Source organism: Varanus komodoensis, unplaced genomic scaffold (assembly GCF_004798865.1).
Source record: "Varanus komodoensis strain SLA01 unplaced genomic scaffold, ASM479886v1 scaffold19, whole genome shotgun sequence".
NCBI classification, from domain to species: domain Eukaryota; kingdom Metazoa; phylum Chordata; class Lepidosauria; order Squamata; family Varanidae; genus Varanus; species Varanus komodoensis.
Window position 1 is genome coordinate 11348728 of NW_025335550.1, and position 19241 is coordinate 11367968.

Below are 19241 nucleotides of genomic sequence, written 5' to 3' on the forward strand. Positions count from 1 at the left end.
TTTGTGGTTTTGTCAGGCTGTCCATGCCAGGAGCATTGCAGGAGGATCTGGGAAACTTTAACGCTGAGAACAGTGGTTCCTTTGGGCCCAGGGAAGACTCGCTCCTCTTAAGCAGCAGCCAGCGCTGCCTCCGAGCATGAGCGCCATCCGCGAATGATGAGCAGGCCTTGGCAAAACCACCGTTCACAGAAGCAGCGAGTCCACTTTAATGGTGCAAAGTATTACAGAGCAGGTGCTTTTTCCGTCACTGTAAATTCATTATTTGAGGGTAAAATAACTAAAAAAACGAAGGCATGAATCTTCACATGTGGGTGTCTGTCACGGCACCGCCCATAGATTTATTTTTGATTAATTTATTAGATTTTTATCCTGCCCCATTAGCCATAAGGCAAACATAAGTTACATTATACGTTATAACCACACGGAAGCCCCAAGAGCTCAGGAAATTGCATTGATCTGTGTCTACAAAACAGCTCTCGGCCTTTTCGTCTTCAGCAGCAGCCAGTTTGTCCTAAAGCGTGGCAGAGCCCATGCGAGGCTACAACACGCCAAAATACTTCATGTTGCAACTGGACGGAATCGATGGGTGTGAGCAAAACCTTTTCCCACAAAGATGCCCTGAGGAATTCAGCAGTGGGGCTGCGTCTCCACCAGCCCCCGGCCTCCCTAGACCACCACGAATCTGGATTGAAGAAATCGGTCCTTGCCCCATCCCTGGGCGCATAGTTTGCTCTCCTGCGAGTTAGCATCCAAGGGAGAATTCAAGCCCTGCCCTTTCTATATTCAGAAACCCCCACAAAGAGTCCCATTATCCCCATGCTGGAAGTGTGTGTGTGTGTGTGTGTGTGGGGTGCGGAGGGCAGGGAAAGTCCAGATGTGGAAGGGCGGCTTGTCCAGGCCTGCCAGCTGAGGCGAGATTCGAACCCGGGACTTTGGTGCTAACAGCCCATTTCAGCCTTTGGCCACTTGATGCAAATGCTCGGGACAGAATAGCGCAGCAACCCGTGAAGCGAGGCTGCCGGCTCTTGCGCGTGTCCTGGGGTGGGGGGGGGGGCAAATCAGCTTTCCCCCCCTCCCCGAACTGTTCTAGGCAGAACGGATGAGCAACATGTCCCGGGGCTCAGCGGCATGTCGTGCACTTTCCAGCCGCGAACGGCTGGAAAAACTCATTCATTCATTCCGCCCGGCTCCGTCGCAGCCCTTGGCCTGGGATGACAGATGAGCGGCCGGCCGGCAGGGCAGCCCTCCCACCGCCGCGCTTATACGCACTTTCCATTTGCCACGAGATGCAGAGAGAAAACATTCGGGCTTATTTTAGCCCGGGCAGCATTCTTTCCTGCTCCAGCCCTCGGAACAACAGGTGCGGGAGCCGTATTTAGATGCTCGGCGGCTCAAAATAGAACTGCGTTTACAATGCGCCTTCCTTCTCGACATCTCCGGGCCTGGTGTGTGCACTCTGGGCAAGGCCACGGCGGCCCTTCCTCTCGCTGGCCAAATGATAAATATTAACGTGGCTTTGCCTGACTTCGCCACCCGGCCAGGCTGACGTCGCCGCTCCAGCCCTCCTCCCCTCACGGTCCCGCTGCCGCTCTGGGACGAGGCCGCCGAGGAGCAGCGGCGGCCCCCATCCGGCCTCTGGGAGAACAAGTGTGTGCCTGCCAGAGCATTCCTCTGCAGGTGGCAAAACCGGCGCCAGCCTCGGGCGGCCAGCGGGGTGCTGACTGTTCCCGGGGCGTCTCCGGGGGGCATCACGAGCCAGGAACCCAGAACTGGGTGCCGCCGCTTCCGGCACGGCTGTGCTTCCATCGCCACCCCACTGGAGACACGGCCCGCACTGACATTCCTTTGAAAACCTCCATCCGTTTGGATGAAGCCTTCCTAAAACTCGCACTGCAGTATTTTCAGTGGGTGAACACGTGTGTGTGTGTGTGTGTGTGTGTGTGTGAGAGAGAGAGAGAGAGAGAGAGAGAGAAAGAGAGAGAGAGAGAGAGAGAGAGAGAGAGAGAGAGAGAGAGGGAGGGGGGGGAGCTGAAAAATACCACCTGGCCCAAGGTTGGACACCTTCTCTTGAATTCCACCGCCCAGGAGTCCTCGAGGGCCACATGGGCAGAGCAGGCCAAATCACTGCTGCTTAAAACCCAGCCTTTTAGAGCAGGGAGGGCAAAAGCCAGGAAACCCGCGCAGGATTGGGACCCGGGGGCAAGGGGCACGACGGCCCAGGGAACCCAGCGGGGCTGCTTGCGGCCTCTGCTTCGCTAAAGGCCACGAGATGAAAAGGAGACTCTGCGCAAGCGAGTTGGCAGCTCCCCAGCAAGGCATGCAAGAAAACTGCTCGCAGTCAGAGGGACGCTGCCCCAGGGCCCCGCTTCTTTCCAGAAGACCCGTGCGGCGGCAAGGAGATGGCTTAAGGCACCGCCGAGCTCTCTCGTCAAAGCTAGAGACCGGGAGGCGAGGGCCCACGGGACGGCCACAAGGACGCAGAAGAGGGGGCTGGCTAGCGCACGCACGCGGACGGAGGGAAACCGCCACGGACCCAAAGCAGGGCAGGGAGGGCCGAGCTTTTTAATGCAAAGGCTAAACGGTGGAAGAAGCACCGGGCCTCCTTCCTTCCAACACGCCTCTGCCCAGGAAGGCAGAAAATGGGGAGAATTCCAAGGAGCGGCGCCAGGACGCGCCTGGGCTGCTTGGACAGCTCCACAAATCCGGGACGGGAAGAGGCACCTCTGCGGGGAAATGGGATGCGAGGGACTGAAAGCCAGCCTGGCAGACGGCGGCCCCCCGCTGCCTCGCTGCACAAGCCGGGGTGGCTCCCCTTCCGTTGCGGGAGTTACGCCTCCCTTTCCTCCGAGGAGGAGGCACGAGCCGCCACAGGATCCGGCCTTGCAGCCCAGCTCCGGCGCCTCCGTGCCGCTGCAGGTCTTCAGCCGCCCGTCCGGGGGCCCTCCCCCGCCCCGCAACGGTTTCAGAATCTGTGGATCTGTCTTCCCGGAGGCAGCGGCATCAGGTCGCCGGACAACACGCGGATTCCTCGTGCCTCAGCAGCAAAGACATCCGGGAGAAGGTCTTCAGGCAGGCGCCGCACTGGTATTTCTTGATGTCGGAATGCGTCTGCAGGTGCGCACGGAGGTTGGAGCGGTCGGCGAATGCGCGGCTGCAGTGGGAGCAGCTGTAGGGCTTTTCTCCTGGAGGGGGAAGGGAGGGGGCAGTCAGGGCTGGGGGGTGGCGGCACCAGCCCCTGCTCAGTGGCGTCCTCCACCCAGACCGCCCCGTTCCCACGGAGCCGCGATGCTTACAGGAGGCAGAAGGAAAATAATTTTTCCAGCAATGTTGGGTTATTTCTAATCATCACGCACCGTCTTTTGGGGTGATGGGTTGGCCTGGAATGGGTCATCTGGACCCAGAAAGATTCACGAACGAGCTGCTCCGGGGGAGGTGAAAGCCAGAAGGGGTTCAACACAGCCACCCCAGGCGTTTTGGGACTGTCCCTGGGGTGCCACTCTTGTGACGGCCCTGCCCTTCGGCGTTTCCTGCTGCCCTGCTCTCGCAACCCGGAAGGACAGCCAGGTGAGGCTGCAGCAGCTACACAACCAAGGCTCCCGTGACGGCTTCAATGGAGCAGCAGAAACGGTCTCACGTGGCATTTAATAAACTGAACGTGTGCACTGTGCCCACGCCGACTGAAGCACCCACACGGTGGGGATCTGGATTTCTTCTTCCAAGGACGGTTTTTCCACCTTTCCTCAGACGCTGGGGTCAAATGCAAGCCACCCAAGGCCCCATCCAAGCCCTCCCGTGTCCCTCACTTTTCCCCCAATCACCAATCCAAGGGGGGGTCCCCCAGTTTGAGGGCACTCCTTTCTCCCCCATTCCAAACACCCACCCTAAGTTTTGCTCTTTGCCAGAAGAAGCTTAAGCTAAAAGTGCTGGCACGGTTTGTGGGATTCCCCACATCTGATCTCCTCACCTGTCTTTTCTATCACATTCCCAGGGCACGTAAAAGAAGTGATACAGTTAAAATTAGATTTATCTAGTTATATCAATGTATTAGGGCCGTGTGTGTGTGAGCTCAGAAGAATCATGAGCAATATCCATGAGGGGGGGAAATCCAGCCTCCAAAGTTGGGCAAAACTATAATTAAAACCAACCCAAATGTCACAAAAGTGTGCAAACGTTCAGATTCTCAAGAACTCTTCATCAGTTTATGGGGGGGGGGGGGCAGAGGATGGGAAAGAACCTGTAGCAGCAAAAAGACTATTTCATCCCCCACTCCCTGCTGTCTATACCAACTCACACGAAGAAAGAGCTCTGGAGAATCCAGAAACTTGCACATTTTTGCAAAATTTTGGCTGGTCTTAAAGTTCAACTTCAGTCAATGATGAAAACTAGAAAGACAAGAGGTCCCAGAGCAGTGTGGCTACCCGGGGAGTCTGCTGGAGTGAGCTCCCTTTCCCATCACCTGCTGTCTGGACAGAAGTTTCTTCTCAAGATACCTGCTGTCCACCTTCCCGTGGTTAACTGGGAATCGTTCTCCTCCAGGCCAGGGCGCCCAAGACGGTCGTGGAAATCAAAATTTAAAATTTCCCAGAGGGCCCTGGGACCAGGCCCAGGATCCATCTGCCACAAGCGCCAGTTGTGCCGCTGACCCCCAGCTGTGTTTCCTCTCCACACGACCCAGCGGGCAGCGACACAAGCAGGGCCCTCGGTGAATCAGGACAAAAGGGATCTGGGAAAAGCACGAGCGAGCCCCAGCCATGGCAAGCCAGCGTTTGCAAGTTAGTGGGTACTGACATTTTGCTTTGGAATTGTCTTGTGGCATTTCACACAATAGTTCACACTTCCGTGTGAGCCTGCAGGAACAACGCTGTATCATTGTGGTTCCATTCTCAAGCTGTGATATGGATTTAAATGCTTCGTTTTTTTAAGACATGTCAATGAGTTTTTAAGGATTCTCTGGGAGTCCTTGATCAACGGCCGCTGGCCTGCGGGCTCGTAATATTCCCCTACGGCACACGATCTTGGATCCTGGGTCACCTGGACCACGAGGGCCAAACGCCACCGCGCCGCCAAGCCACGGCTCGCCGCCCTGACAGCCCGGCGAGGGCCCGTCCCACAGCCACAGCCACAGCCCCGCGCAGGGCGCCCCTACCTGTGTGCGTGCGGATGTGGCCCTGCAGCAGCCAGGGCCGGGAGAAGGCCTTGCCGCAGGTCTTGCAGACGCAGGGCAGGGTGTGCGTGCGGATGTGGATCTTCAGCGCCCCCAGGCTGGCGTACTCCTTGGGGCAGTGCTTGCAGCTGAAGCTCCTCCGGGCCGCCGGCGCCTGCAGCCTGCAGCGCTGCTGCCGATGGCGGGCCAGCCCCGAGAAGGTCCGGTAGGGCTTGCCGCAGTCCGGGCACGCCAGCCTCTCCAGCGGGTCCGCAGCCGCACCCGGCTCCCCCAGCAGCCTGCCGCCGCCTCCCTCCGCCAGGCTGCCGGGGTGGGGAGTCCTCCTTGGCGCCGACGGGAGATTGAGGTTGTTCTGGCTGTCGCGGAGGGGGGTGCCGCAGGGCCGGCTGCCCCCCTGCTCCCCGGCACCAGGATCCCCCTTGGCCTCGCTGCTCTGCGGGGCGGGAGGGGGCGGGCAGGCGGGGGCCGGGTCCCAGAGGCCAGCCGCAGCTTCGCAGGGGGCTGCCCGGCCGGCCACTCCCTCCTGGGCATGGAGGGGGAGTGCCACCCCCCTCCAGGGGGGGCACCATCCATTGGACTCTGCGGGAGAGACCAGAAAACAGAGGTGAGTGCAGGGCGGGGGCCAGGCCCTGCGCACCAGCCCCTCCCAGCCCGGCTCCGGACCACCTCTGCAAACGCCCCGATCCCGGGCGACCCACAGCCGGGGGGCAGAGGCCAGGCAGCGGCAGCACTTGCCCGTTCCTTCTTAGGGTTGGCTCATGCCACACAACCTGGCCTGCACGGCACACGCACGTCAAGGGTTGCCCCCTGCCCCAAAAGCCCTGTGGTGGGCACCCCATGCACGAGGGACGAGGCAGCGTGGGGGAGGCGGGGGAGGGTGGGGGGAAGGCCAGTCAGGGCCCCTCCGGCTCAGTGGCACGAGGGTCAAGGGGCTGAGCGGAGGACCGCAAGGGCAATACGGTCCGGAGGTGTTTCGGAAGCGGGACGGAAGGAAGAGGCTGCATCTCATGCGATACGGAGGCAGCTCCCAGCCTGGACGACGGAAGAGCGGCGACGCATCTGCCTGCAGCGAAGGGCCTTCAAGGTTTGGGCAGGGGGCTTCCAGCCTGACCGGGAGAAGCTGGGGATGCCAACGGGGACTTGCTGCAAGCGAAGCGGGGTCCGTGGGACTGGGCCTCAGGCCCATGAAAGGGATCCTTGTCGCTGAACCGCACAGGGAACAACATGGGTGCCCACCAACACTTCTGCGGCAGTTCGCTGGAGAACGTTCTCTCCAAGAAGCCCGCGGTGTGATTCGTTCCATTGTTCGGTCTTAATTCTATTATTTATCCAAGCATATTTCACCCCATCTTTTCAAGATGCTCAAGATAGCAGGCTGCGACGGCCCCCTTCCCCCATCGAGCCGTCTGCCAAAAAATCCTCGCAGACTGCGCAAGAGAATTCCAGGGAAAGCACTTCAAGGTACTCCAGCAGAATCAAAATATCTCACCCTGTTTCTCTAGTGTTACGACCTAGAGCAGCTCACAAGTACAAAACCGGCACAACATAAACATCTCATTTAGGGCAGGAAATGCACAATCACCTTGTACTGCAAAGCAGAGAAATGTATTCTCATTTGCCCAGCCTGCTAAACAGTCAAAGCCCGCCTGACTGGAGCACCCAGTGAAGGGCATCCAGACTTGGTCCCCATCACTCCCAAGATGGGGGCGCCACTGTTCCGGCACCAACACGGAGAAGCCCCTGTCGCTACTGCCCTCCTGCGTTATCGCTGATGGAGGCAGCGGGTGGGACAGAGCGCCAAAGCCGAGTTCAAAGCAGGGCAAGCCTCAGTCCTTTAAGGAAGGCCGTTGGCCAGAGGGGCGAAAGTTTGGATTTTCCAAGGGAAGTCTCTCCAGTGCGGACAGAGAACACTGATCTGGAAGAATTCCCATGAAAAGACACCATGTCGTTCCTCGTTGCAAAAGCTCAAGCTCACTTTTGAGAATAACTTAACTCAAGCAGTGTCCTCTGCGAAAGAGGCAACACCAGACATTTTTGAAACCGCTGGGTCCCACCCTCCTGATCCTTGCATTCTTGACCAAGGCGGAAAAGGTCAAGTGCCTGAGCCAGCCAGTCAGCTCAACCTGACTTTCAGAGGCCCCAAGTGCCCGAGCCCTGAGGGACGCGGAACAGCCGGGCAGGATCAGGCCCCTCCAAGCCGACTGCCAGGAGCTCCCACTGGGAGCCGGAGAGCAGGACAGAACGGCAGTCCCGGCCCTCGCAAGGCCATCCCAGGCCGTCGCCATCACAGCGCCCTGCGGAAGTGAGTTCCACAGCTTACCTGCCCGACGCCATGTGAGGGAGCCCTTTCTCGGCTCTGTCCTGAGTCACCCACCCGTCAGCACTGGGGGACGACCCGCCCGGCCCCGGCCTTACGAGAAAGGCAGGCAAGCATCGCCTGAGCCCTCTCTCCAGACCTTGCTCCATTTGACAACCTCACCCCACCCCGACCTAACTCGCCTTTCTGCCCAGCGCACAAGCCACGAGCCTCGCAACTCTTCCCGGCAGGGGCCCCTCCAGCCCCCCCCCCCAACCTGGTCGCCCTCCTCTGCACCCTTCCCAGCCCACAAGGCCAGCTGCGCCCACGTGTCCTCGCGCAAAAGGCCTCCGAGAAGCTGCTCCGGGTCTGGGAGAAGTCGCGCCCTCCGCGCAAGGCAGCCTGGCGGGTCCGCGGGGCGCCTCCCCCCCGCGCCGGGCTCTCTCCCGGCGGCGCAGCCCCGGCCTGCCAGAGGAGCCCCTGCGCCCACGGCCCCGTGTCCTCGAGCCTCGGAGGGGAGGCGCGTCCGCTCCGCTCCGCTCGCCCCAGAGCGCCGCCCGGCCGCGCTTCTGGCGGGCGAGCCGCCGGCCAGCCCTGGCCGGAGCGCCGCGGCCACGGCGGGGAAGGGACGGACGGGACGGACGGGACGGGACGCGCGGGCTGCGGCCCCTCTCCCGCGGGCGGACTTCGGCCCCGGCACCTGCCCGGCCGCCCCTCGCGTCCCCGGCGCCCGGCGCGGCGGCTTTACCGTGGCGGCGCGTCTCGAGGCGGCCGTAGTTGGGCGCGCGGCTGCAGGAGGGCTGCTTGACCAGGAAGGAGCGCGGCATGGCGCGGCGCGGCGCGGCGCGGCGGCGGCGGCGGGATAAGCGGCGCGCTCATTAGCATGGGCCGCCCGCCGGCCAACCGCGCCCCGGGGGCCGTCCTTGGCCGCCCTGCCCGGCCGGGTCGCGGCGGGGGCGGGGGCGCGCGTGGGAAGCCCGCGGGCAGGGCTAGGAGCGCCGCGCCGGCTGCGCGGGGACGCTCTCCGCCCGCGGGTCTGGGCGCCGGGGACCCTCCCCGGCCGCAGGCGGACCCCGGCTGCGCGGCCGAGCGGGCGCTCGCGGGACCCGAGGCGGGATCGGGGCCTCTCCGGCTCCCGGCCCGGAATCCCGCGCCTCAGCCGCGCGAAAACAAGGGGTGCATCACGCGCCGCCAGCGCAAGTGTCTCGCGTGGCTCGCTCGGGACGGCGCGGGCAGCTTCCCCTGCCCGGTGGAAACGTCTTTCCCGGACAGACGAGCTATTCACGCACCTGAGAGAAAAGGCAAGCGGGGCACCTGTCCCTCCTGCTAGCCGGGAGCAGTGCGAGGTCCCTGAAGATCCGGGGTTCGAGCCCGCTCCCCCACAGCACGAACCGGGCCGGTCTCATCCACGGCTGTCCCGGAGTTGGTAGGGAGCCCTGCTGTTGGGAGACAAACTGCACCACGGAGTGCGGGGTAGACGCCCGAGGCAGTCGGTTCCCCTCGTTCCCTCAGGGAAGAGCGGGGGGGGGGGCTGCAAGGGGCATTTGCCCCGGGCAGGGGCCCACTCAGGCCAGCTCCCGCTGCTGCCCCCACCTGGCCGAAGGGGGTCTCCCCCACCAGTCTTTCCGGCAGCACCGTCGGGGCATCCCGCACTGCGAGGGAGGTGCAGCCTTGCCCAAGGGCAGCGAGGGCCCCCACCCGCGGAGCCCCCCTTCCAGGCCTTGTGCTCCAAGGCGGAGAAGCAGCCGGCTGAGGAAGCCCTGGCAGTCACACCGGGATCGCGGCGACGCATGGCGTGGTCTCCTGGCTTCTCTTCCGTGCCAGAGCCTTTCCCACCTCGACTGCGGCTGTTGGACCTGCCTGCACCACGCACACGGTGCGTGGGAAGCGCAGAAAGACGGGCGCTCGTGTCGGCGAAGAGGCCCGCGCGCCCGTGGCTCTTCCAAGCGCAGCCTCTTCGAGCAGCCGTTGGCGCACGAGCGGGCGGCCACCCACAGCTTTCCCGTTGGTCGTGCTCATTTGATTTTGTCGTCGTGTTTTTAATCTGTTGTTCTGCCCTATTTTAACCGAGATGCCTTACAAATCGCCGGAGGACTGCTCTGCCACGAAGTTGTCGTCCCCGTGCTTCTGGGGCTCCCAGCGAGAGTCAGGCCGGGGGTCCCTCCTGCTCTGGCATCTCTCTGCTGACTCCCCATGGCTGCCTCGCATGGTAGAAAGAAGGGGCCACTTCCTGGCAGTCCATCGGTCCTTCGACAGATAGGTCGCACGTACATTGCATGCATTTTGGGATGCGGCCTCCCATTGGCCGCAGGGACAGCGGCACCGGGGCCATTATTAAAAGAAACAAGGGACCCAGAAGAGGCCGAGGGCAGGCCGGGCCCCAAACCGCGGCCGGGCAGCTCCCCCTTGCGAAGCAAGCCCTGTCAAGAGGTGCCACTCCGGTTTCTTGGCAGGGGCGCTTCCTCCTTGGATTGCAGGAGAGCACTGGAGGACTTTGAAGCTGCCTTGACTTACGCCAGGGCCCCGGCACGTGCAGGGAGTGTCTCCCAGGGAGAAAGCCCCCAAACTCTCTCCATTGCAGGGTAGCCTCGAGCTTGTGTAAATACGCCTCAGCTGCTTTCCTCCACCGGGACAGGAGTTTTCCACTGTCTCATCGACCTCTGTGATCATTTCAGAGACAGACAGAAGCTCCGAGGCAACGGGGGCAGAGCTGGGGGTGGGGAGAGAGATAAATGCAAGAAACCCACAGAGCAGCCCGGCCTCATTGAGAGCAACCCCACCAAAAGCCCAGGCCTCTGAAGTTATGGCCGCTGGGAGGACTGGGGCCGCTTGGCTGGGGCCATGCTGCTGACTGAAGTCCGGCCAGAGATAAGAGGGCTTCGGATCCCGTGTCCCCTGATAAAAGATGCAGCCGGAGCACTGGCCGGGGGGGCCAAACACCCCAGATTGGAGAAGATCTGGGGCAGCAAAGCAAGGGGCCGCTCACGTCGCTGGCAGGAGTAGGCCGGGGCCTTTGCAAGACGGGGTGCTTCCTCGGGACCCCGCGTCAGCCCAGCCTTGCTCCACTGGTGCCGTCCTGGGGAGTTGAGACCGATTCTGCCACCCAGATTCGGGGATGTTTCCGGCAGAGGCGAGCCCCAGCACCTGCTCCCGGCTGTGGGAGCAGCAGCACCACTGCCCCAACAGCCTTCCCTGGTGACCTCCCACTCTGCTGGACTACAACTCCCATCATGGCTGAGCGTTCCAGCTGGCGAGGCCGTTGGGATGACTCCAGATGGCACTCGTGTGTTCGCAAGCCTCGTCTTGTGACGGGAAGGTTCGGCAACCGGATGCCGTTGCCCTACGGTGTGGAGCTCGGTGGAATGCGCAATTCAGGAGTGTTTCTGAATTCTAGGCCTGCATACAAGTCACAGAACAGGCTGAGCCATGCAAGAACCACATGTCCCCACGCTGCAGCCAGATCAGGGAGGCCGGTAAACCCCATGCCAATATCCATCTGTTCCTTTGCTGACGGACTTTGGGCGCTCCTTACTCAGCACCTGGCCCAGCCCGTTGCATTCGGTGCCAGAGACCAGTTTTGGGATCGAGGCAGCCAGTGAGAATGCCTTCGTGGGCATGTGCAGAGTTGCTTCGTTGTCACTACGGCTATTTCTGCAGCAGCCTGCACCCCTGCAGGATGAGGCCTTCAGCACCGCGGCTCCAAGCAGAACAGCTGCTGAGACCAGGCGAGTCTCCCGGGATCAGTCTGGTCCACGCTCCTCGCCACTGAATTGCAAAGGGGCCAGCGGAGGCACCGCCAGTCTGAATGGTCCTGGAGACAGACCCCACCGGACCCTTCCCCTGTGCATCGCGCTCCCCTCTGCTCCGAGGAGGGACTCTCTGGCAGACCGAGACCAGGGAACATTTCCAAAATCATTTTCCGACGCCTTGGGGCTCTCCTTCTCTGCTTTCCCCACACATCCCCAGCTAAGCCCAGTGCCAGCCCTGAGGTGCTTTGGGGGGGGGGTTGTTTTGTGAAGCAAAGGCTCGGAAACCTACACAGCAATACCGCAGTCCAGGGCCGCTTGGAACAGACTCTCGGGGGCATGCAAGAGGCCCGTTTTCGAGAGAGACCCTGGGACATGCGGCGAGACTTGAGGCCGCTGCTCCCCCTGCTGGAGAAGCCATTGGGCCAGGACGCCGCCCCTCCTCTCCATCCCCGGGGGAAGCTTATTTTAAACAGCGCTTCAGCTTCTTTTATACTTTAGCTCTGAGACGCTGGAGGTGGAGGCAAAACTGAATGCCAGAGTGGCAGCAGGCAGACGGCCCCGAGCCTCTGGCATCAAACAAGCAGCCCCGGGAGGAGACCTGCAGCTGCTCAGCATGGGCTCCACCCTGCTTCCGGGGCCGTGCGGCCCTGCCAGAACGTGGCTGCCTTACCCCTGCGCAGCTGGCTTTCTGCGGCCCGGTTTGCACGATGTGGAGGGGGCCGGCCGGAAAGGCTTCCAGCCGCGTCTGGGGTGCAGCATCACCGCTGGGCCAGGGCGAGAGGAGGCCTTGCAGCGGGAAAGTCCTCGCCTGGCGGCCTGGGGCCACCTGGGCCCTGCCTGAAAAACAGGGAAGACCACTGAAGAGGTCAGACCCCACAGACCACCGGCGCCCCGCCATCCGCACGTCCTCCGCTGCCTGCTGCAGGGAGTTCTTCATGCCCCAGGCAGGCACACGCACACAGACAGTAGTGTATTCATTTCTATTTATTTCAAGCCTACTTTAGCGTACTGGCCCATTAACGGAACACCTGGAGGGCAACCCCTTCCACAGGACTTCTAGCAGCAGCGGAAAGGTAAGGAAGAGGGGACGACAACCCACGACACCCACCTGCGTCTCTCTCACTTCCTGCTCGCAAGAGAGGGAGGGAGGCGGAGATACTGTCCGCTGCTGGAAGCCAAGGAGACTCGGAAAGGTCGTTTCCAAGATGCGTTTCTTTCATTCCAGGAGACAAGACCCTCGGGCCATGAGGCACGGGGAAGGCGATCATGTCGGAAAGAGAGGCCTTTCTCCTCTCCAGGGCCCAGCATGCTGCTCCCCACCTGCAATTCTTGAACCCGTGCCATTTTTTTGTTTCTTTAAAAAATATACTTTAAAAAATAATGTTTCATAAAAATACTATTGTTCCTAATCAAACACAGATATTGCAATATCAAGAGTTAACTGCTTTGTTCTCTCTATAAAATGTGAAAAGAGTATTGTTACACTGAGAGATGTAGAAAAAAACCCACGAAGAACCTCTGGACGGAGTATCACAAAAGCTGGTACAAAATGAGCAAGGTTAACAGTGGGGCGGGGGGGGGCAGGAGAGAGCGAGGCGGCCGAACACTCGTGGCTAGAAACTGTGTCTCCGCGCGGGGGGCCCGAGACCTCCGAGCTGCCGACTGGCAGGCCGCGCACTGCTCTGTCCCACAGTTCGTTGCCCGGTGGCGGTGGCGGCGAAGCTCGCGAGTGACACCAAGGTGTCACGAATATTCCCACCATTGCGAAGGTCCCGTGCTTGTTCTTCCCTTTAAATAAAAAACTAAGCAGGACCCAAACGAGTTAGCCAAAAGAACAGTGATTAAAAAAACCGAACTATGGTTTCCCCACAAAATTCCTTGCGGCTATTATAAACTGCAAACCAAACGAGGGCGGGCGGTGCTAAAATCTTATTAAAAGCATCTTAATAAAATAGACCCTCCGTACTTAAGTTACGAATGGAATGTCCAACCGAAAGTTCGAACCGAGCAGGCCGGCAGGCCCCTCGGGGCTCCTCCACCCAGTGCCTTCGGCTCCGACCGCGCGGGAAGGGCCGCCCGAATGGGCAGGCGGGACGGGAGCCAGGGAGGAGGGCTGCCGCGTGGGAGCACAGGCCTCCGGCCGAGGGGCAAGGGCCCGTGCGGAAGGCCGTCGGGAGCTCGCCAGTTCCAGAGCGCTGCCTGGCGGCCGCCGCCTTCAATTCTCCGCAAGGGAGAGTGCCAGCGCGGCTTGCAAAGCTGCCTCTTCGTCAATGTTGTAGTCCTGGAAGCGAGAAGGAAAAGAGTGCTGTGCGGGGCCCGAGAATCTCGCCACCCAGGTGATCCGCCTTCCACAGCCCTTCCCCCAAGGCCCCTCCCACCCTCCACCCCACACGGCGCCCAGGGAGGACCTCTCGCCTGAAGCATGATGGTGGCTGGACCGAGACGGCCCCGCGAGCCTCGTGGGGAGCTGGCCAGTAGCCACTGAACTGTGAATTAGAGGCTGTTTCTTGAAAGGGCGAGCCATTTGGGGCTCGGGGGTAGGGTGGCCGCAAGTGACCCACCCTGAAACCAAGAGAACGAGGCTGATGAGGGGGATTCTGCCCACATCCCGCTGGGGACAGCCACTGAGACCCTGCGCCTTTTCCCTGCAAAGGGAGAGCCGCTTTCCATGGGCTGAGACGTGTGCATCCCTCCAAGGGGGCAGGTGCACAAGACTCCCCCCGCACGCGTGAGCCTGCCCCCTCCGCCCAGAGGAGTCATTCCAGGCCTCAGGGAAGCCAGCTCCGCCTGCAGCACAAGGCGTGGGAAAGCTCTGGCCAGTTCCGTCCATCGCCCACTGCTATCAACCTGGACGGTCCACGAGGTGGCGAGCGCGCCAACCAGGTCCGTGAAATCCCGCAATGCCTCCGCACCAACGTGCTTCTGCGGCCACCCAGGGCCCTTAACGTCGGCCGATCCACCCGAGGGATGCAGCCGGCAGCTGGACGCACCACAAACGTGTCGTAGGAGAACTTGTGCCTATGCAGGAGGTGCTGCAGGAAGTTGGCGCTCTTATAGCTGGGGTCCCCCCAAGGCATGGCTGAGCAGACCGGGCAAACCTGGAACACATGGGTGGGGGGATGATATGGACTGTCAGCAGGAGGAAGGAAAACAACAACTCTCCCTCTCTCTCTCTGCTTTAGAGGACAGAGGCCACATCGCTCCTGCCGCTGGAGAGGCCAGCTAGAGATTAGAGGAGGCAGAAGCAGACGGAGCACCCCGCGCCTGGCGGCAGGGCAGGGGGCCCCCCACGGAGGCAGCGGGAGAACACCAGCCCTTCTCGGAGGGAGGCAGCCCAGCATCCCCGTCCGCTTCGCACGCGCAGCCCTTTCCCAGCGCTTCGCTCCCCCATGGAAGGCTCTGGCACCCGGGGGCCATGCCCCTGCCCGGCCCCCGTCTTCCCGGCCCCCGTCTTCCCGGCCTGTGGCACCCACCACTTTGTTGGGGTCGTTGCGGTGGTTCTCCATGCAGTGCTTCACCAGCTCCTGCTGGTCGAGGTTTCGAGCTCCGCAGTAGGGGCACACGAACGTGGACCGGTTCGGGATGTTGCTGCAAGAGACGGACAGGGACCCGTCGGCATCCCGCTGGGGAGCGGCCTCCGGGGCCGCTTGGAACAGCTGCTGTTCCCAAGAAGGGCGGAACGCACCCCCCCGCCCCGATTTGGCAGAACGAGGGATGCCGTACCGCAAAGCGGCCACCATCTCACCTGCCCCAGTCGGGTCAGGACAGAAACGAGATACCTGGGGATGGGCTGGGAAGTCGGGACAACCGGAACGAACTTGGGGCAGTTGGCCATTTGCTCCTGAACCTTCGCACAGGACGTGACGTGGGGCCTCATCTTTGCAAGGGTCACCTGGAAAGCAAGGAAAGGCCAGGTGTGGGCACGTCGAGTTTCTCTGTTCGTTTAGCGTCCTGCAGCCGCCTGCCCACAGCCCGGGCCCAAGTCAGGGTGGCTCCACGCTACTCAGACATGGCCGTTCCAGCGCTCACTAGGGCAACCCCCTTAGTCCTCACCCTTCTGCTCCCCCCCGCTTCTTTCCACCCTCCCGCCAGTCCTGCAAGGGAAAACTGCAAGGGCCAGATCAGCAGTCCAGGCCTGCAGCCTTTAACTGTGCTTTTTTATTGGTAGACAATTTTTCCATATCATGGACTTCTGGCATTGCGTCTCTGGGCCCTCAAACACGGTGCCTGTAGAGCCCCTCCCCTACGGCCACACCGGGCCGTCCACCTTCCCGATTTTTAATGTTTTAAAAAGAACAAATAATCGCGGATTGTGAATACCCCGGAATGACAGGAAGGTGAACAAGTGGGTCCCAGGCCAAGCCAAGCCAGGACGTTGCTGGGGCAGAAAGGATGAAGCGGAGGCCATCCGACTTTGGGCTCATCCCGAGAAGGCGAGATTCCCCGGCCACTCCATTTATGAAGCCACTCGTGCGGCTGACTGGGGCTCTGCGGCTCACGCCCCGCTCCTCCCACCGCGGGTTCCGTCCTCGGCCGCTGCGTGGGACTGGGGAAGGAGCCCGGCCCAGCGCCCCGGTTTGCACCTGAGCACGGGCGACGGCTCAGGGCGGAGCAGGGCCTCTGCATGTTCCACGCTCGGTCCCTGGCATGGCTAGGCAGGACCCCTAAAACCAGGGAGGCAGCCGCCACCCCCGCCGGCCACACTGGACTAGGGATCTGGCTCCAGAGCCGTTCCTCTAAAGGGGCAGAGATGCAGAGCTGCTCGCCCACTTCCAGCAAGATGTTCTCAACTTGGGGGGGGCGGGGGGGGGGGGGGGGGGGACACATGCACCCACACACAGCTCTGCCTGGGTCGAACAAGCCCGCGTCTCTTGAATTTACCTTTTTGCTACAGCCTCGGCAGGGTGCCTTGAAGGAGGAGAGCTGCTTCTCGACACTGGAGGCCTTCTCCACTTTTTTGGGGTCAAAGGGCATGCGGCAAAGTGGGCAGAGAGGAGACGGCACCTGGAGGCACGGCTGCAGGCATTCCCCACAGAAGCTGCAAGAGAAGCAGGGCCCCAGGTTCACTCCGCGGTCTTGAGAACCCCAGGAAAGCTGGGGGCACACATCTGTATGGCGCACGGATTTGGCCAGAGGGCGGGGCTTGGTTGCTCTGTCGGGCAAGCCCAAAGCCAAGGCAGGTCTCAAAGCACGGGAGAACGATTCTGTAAGTGCGAGGCCGTGAAGTGTGCACAGGCAGAAAGATTAACAGCTGCAAATCGCCAAGCCAGTGTCAGTTGTCGTGCAGTAGAGAAAGAAACACTGGTGTGGGGCATCAAGAAGACTGCCTGGCCTTAAAGCTGGCAGGGCCAAATCGCTCTGGGGCTTTCTGTGCCGCACCCGAAAACAGCTTCAGCTCAAGCTCCAGAGCACGACAGTACCCAGCCCCTGCTTGGAGATGAGAATTGACCTACACAGAGTTATTCAGGCAACCAGTGTTGGCTTCTTGTCTTTTACAAGCATCATGAGCCCACCGGTAATCCTGCGCACCCACCAAAAATCCTGCGCCTCTGGAACTCGGATGAGAGGCAACAAGAATGAGCAATAACACAAAGAGCTTTGGGCCAGAGAACGGCTTTCAGGAACGGGAGGGAAGCAAGGGCTTGGAGGTCGGAGTGCGCGGCATGTTCAGTGTTCAAATGCCTTTAACTTCCAGCTGGTGGAAGGAGCTTTGCAAGATATCCACTGGCCCGGAAAAGTAGCTTGAGGCTGTCGAAGTGGAGAAGGAAAGGGCAACCTGCCATTCCATCTGTGACTACGGTGGCCTTTCAAGAAAGCGAAACCAACCGGTCTTTTTCTGTCTCTCTCCTGCTTCACCGAGTAAGCACTAACTAAGCTCCCTCAGTGCAATTCCTTTCCAAGGGAACTTTTTGCTGATTTATTTTTGAAAAGGTAACTTTATGGGCTATTATCATTAATTTGCCCACACTCAGAACAATTTAAACCGGGAGCAATGTAAAGCGCTGGTCTTAAGACAAGACGTCCAAAAAAGCTTGAGAGGTGGTATCTAAAGGATCGTCTGCCCATCTATTAAGGTGGGCTTCGAAGGTTCTGGCCCCTGAAATACAGCTGGTGGTAAACAGAGAGCACCTAGCGTCCTGGCCCTTGACCTTACAAGCAGCTGAGAGACGACTGATACATAGAAATGATGCATCTGCTCCAGGGTGGGCTCTGGTTCCTGAAAACTTCTGCCAGAATAAATATTTCAGTCCTTACGGTCCCACAAGACTTTTTGATGTTTTTGCTGGAGCAGAGGAAGGGCACAATGCTATGCAGGTTCAGACAGAATAAAGACCTGCGAAACTCAATCTAAATTTGCACAGGGTTGCAGCTCCACCAGGCTACCCCTCTGAAGTGCCAAATGCCCCAATATCCTTCTGCTGCTCCCCACTCCTCCAGCCCTCCCCCTGCAGCCACCTCTGGCCACCCTCGCCTCATCTCTCGCTCAGTCCATCATCACCCCTTAACATTCCCTTGGAGAGGTCTCAATGCCTCTTTGTCTTCCTTAAACAGGTGTTCTCCAGATACGTTGTAGCACAGCTCACATCATCCCTGGCTGCTACGCAGCTAAGGCTGAGGGGAGTTGTAGTTTAAATGACAGGGAAGGCACCAGGTTGAAAAGGCTACTTCGTTTCAGTCCACGTCCTGGATTCCTAGGACATTCCTTTTCCGACATCACCATCGTTACGTTCACGTCCCACCGAGGTTGCTTACATGATCATCCTCTCCGTTCCATCCTCACACCAACCCTGTGAGGTAGGTCAGGCTCAGAGCAAGCGGCTCGTCCAGCTTCACGTGTCTATGTCGCGCCCAACGGAGCTCAGATGGGGCGGCTCCCATCCGAGCAGCTGCAATCAAACCCACCGACTGGCTGCGAGGACTAGTGGTCGCTGGCAACTGTGACACCGAACTCACCACACCACACCAGCTCGGCTCGCACCGTTTAAACACCGCTCTTTCACGCGCTGCGACAACTCTTTTCCTGGGGGGGGGGGGAAGCACTGCCCCAACTGCTCACCTGCTCCCCAGGGCAGCCCATCGAGGCTCCGGTAGTAGGCGGCACATAAATGGCAGGATACATAACAAGCACCCCCCGCTTCGGCCTCTGCAGCCCCCCCGCCGCCGCCGCCTGCCTTCCGGCACGTGCGCCCTTCCCTCTGCCCCCGAGGCCGTCCTGCCGCGACTCCCCTCGCCTCGCCGCCCCTCGCCGGGACCCTCCTGCAGCCCCGCGCCCCTCCTCACGTGTGCCTGCAGGGCGCGATGCGGACGGGCCTCTGGTAGACCTCCAGGCAAATGGGGCAGCTGAACTGGGCCTCCAGCGCGGCGCCGGCCTCGGGCGGCGGCTGGGCGGCCGGGGCGGCCGAGGAAGAGGGCGCGGAGGAGGGCGGCGCCTCGCGGGACCCGCCCGCCGACACCAGCAAGCTGCGGAACATCGCCGCCGCCATGGACGACGCCGACGACGACGAGGAGGAGGAGGAGGAGGAGGAAGATGGAAGAGGAGGACAAGGGCGGCGCATCGCCAACTACGTCAGCAGCCGGCGCGCGCCTTCACGCTCCGCCGCTCGCGCTCCCCTCCGGCGGACGCCGAGCGGAGACGGGGCAGCTCTCGCGAGAGTCGCTCTTGCCGTCATCAGAACGCGCCTGGCAAGAGCGGAGGTGTGCGGCGTGAATCCTAGACTCTACAAATGTAGAGGCGTAGGAGGGGCCGAGTTTCCGGGTCAGCTTTGCTTACTACATCGTCGTCAAGCTTTACATACCGCCCAACCTGCCAATGCCCTTGAGGAGCCTTAACATCCTGGGCGAGCGCGGGGTCTGCGCCGGGTGCCCTGCCCGAAGACGCGCTCCTGCTGCCCCCGGAGAAAAGCAGGCCCGGAAACTGCACCCCGCGCGCGCGTCTACACGAATCTATGGCCGTGCCGGCAGGGCTCGTGACGTCAGAGCGCGCCGGAAGTCGCGGCGCCGGCGGCGATGTGCGAGGCCGAGGAGTGCGGCG

General features: G+C 61.1%; 2 protein-coding genes across 2 annotated transcripts; both read right to left on the bottom strand.

Annotated features, from left to right (window-relative positions):
• Positions 1–300: 300 nt before the first annotated feature.
• Positions 301–8287, bottom strand: SNAI3 (snail family transcriptional repressor 3). Its single transcript, XM_044428087.1, has 3 exons — positions 8209–8287; positions 5147–5743; positions 301–3182 (listed from the first exon to the last, which is right to left on the bottom strand). Exons 1-3 carry the CDS (start codon positions 8285–8287, stop codon positions 3001–3003), a joined length of 858 nt encoding a protein of 285 aa, XP_044284022.1. The 3' UTR covers positions 301–3000.
• Positions 8288–12175: 3888 nt separating this feature from the next.
• RNF166 (ring finger protein 166) lies at positions 12176–18803 on the bottom strand. The gene is made up of 6 exons (XM_044427972.1): positions 18491–18803; positions 16091–16247; positions 14989–15101; positions 14683–14797; positions 14200–14307; positions 12176–13490 (listed from the first exon to the last, which is right to left on the bottom strand). The coding sequence occupies exons 1-6, from the start codon at positions 18763–18765 to the stop codon at positions 13425–13427; spliced, it is 834 nt and encodes a 277-aa protein (XP_044283907.1). The 5' UTR covers positions 18766–18803; the 3' UTR covers positions 12176–13424.
• Positions 18804–19241: the final 438 nt, after the last annotated feature.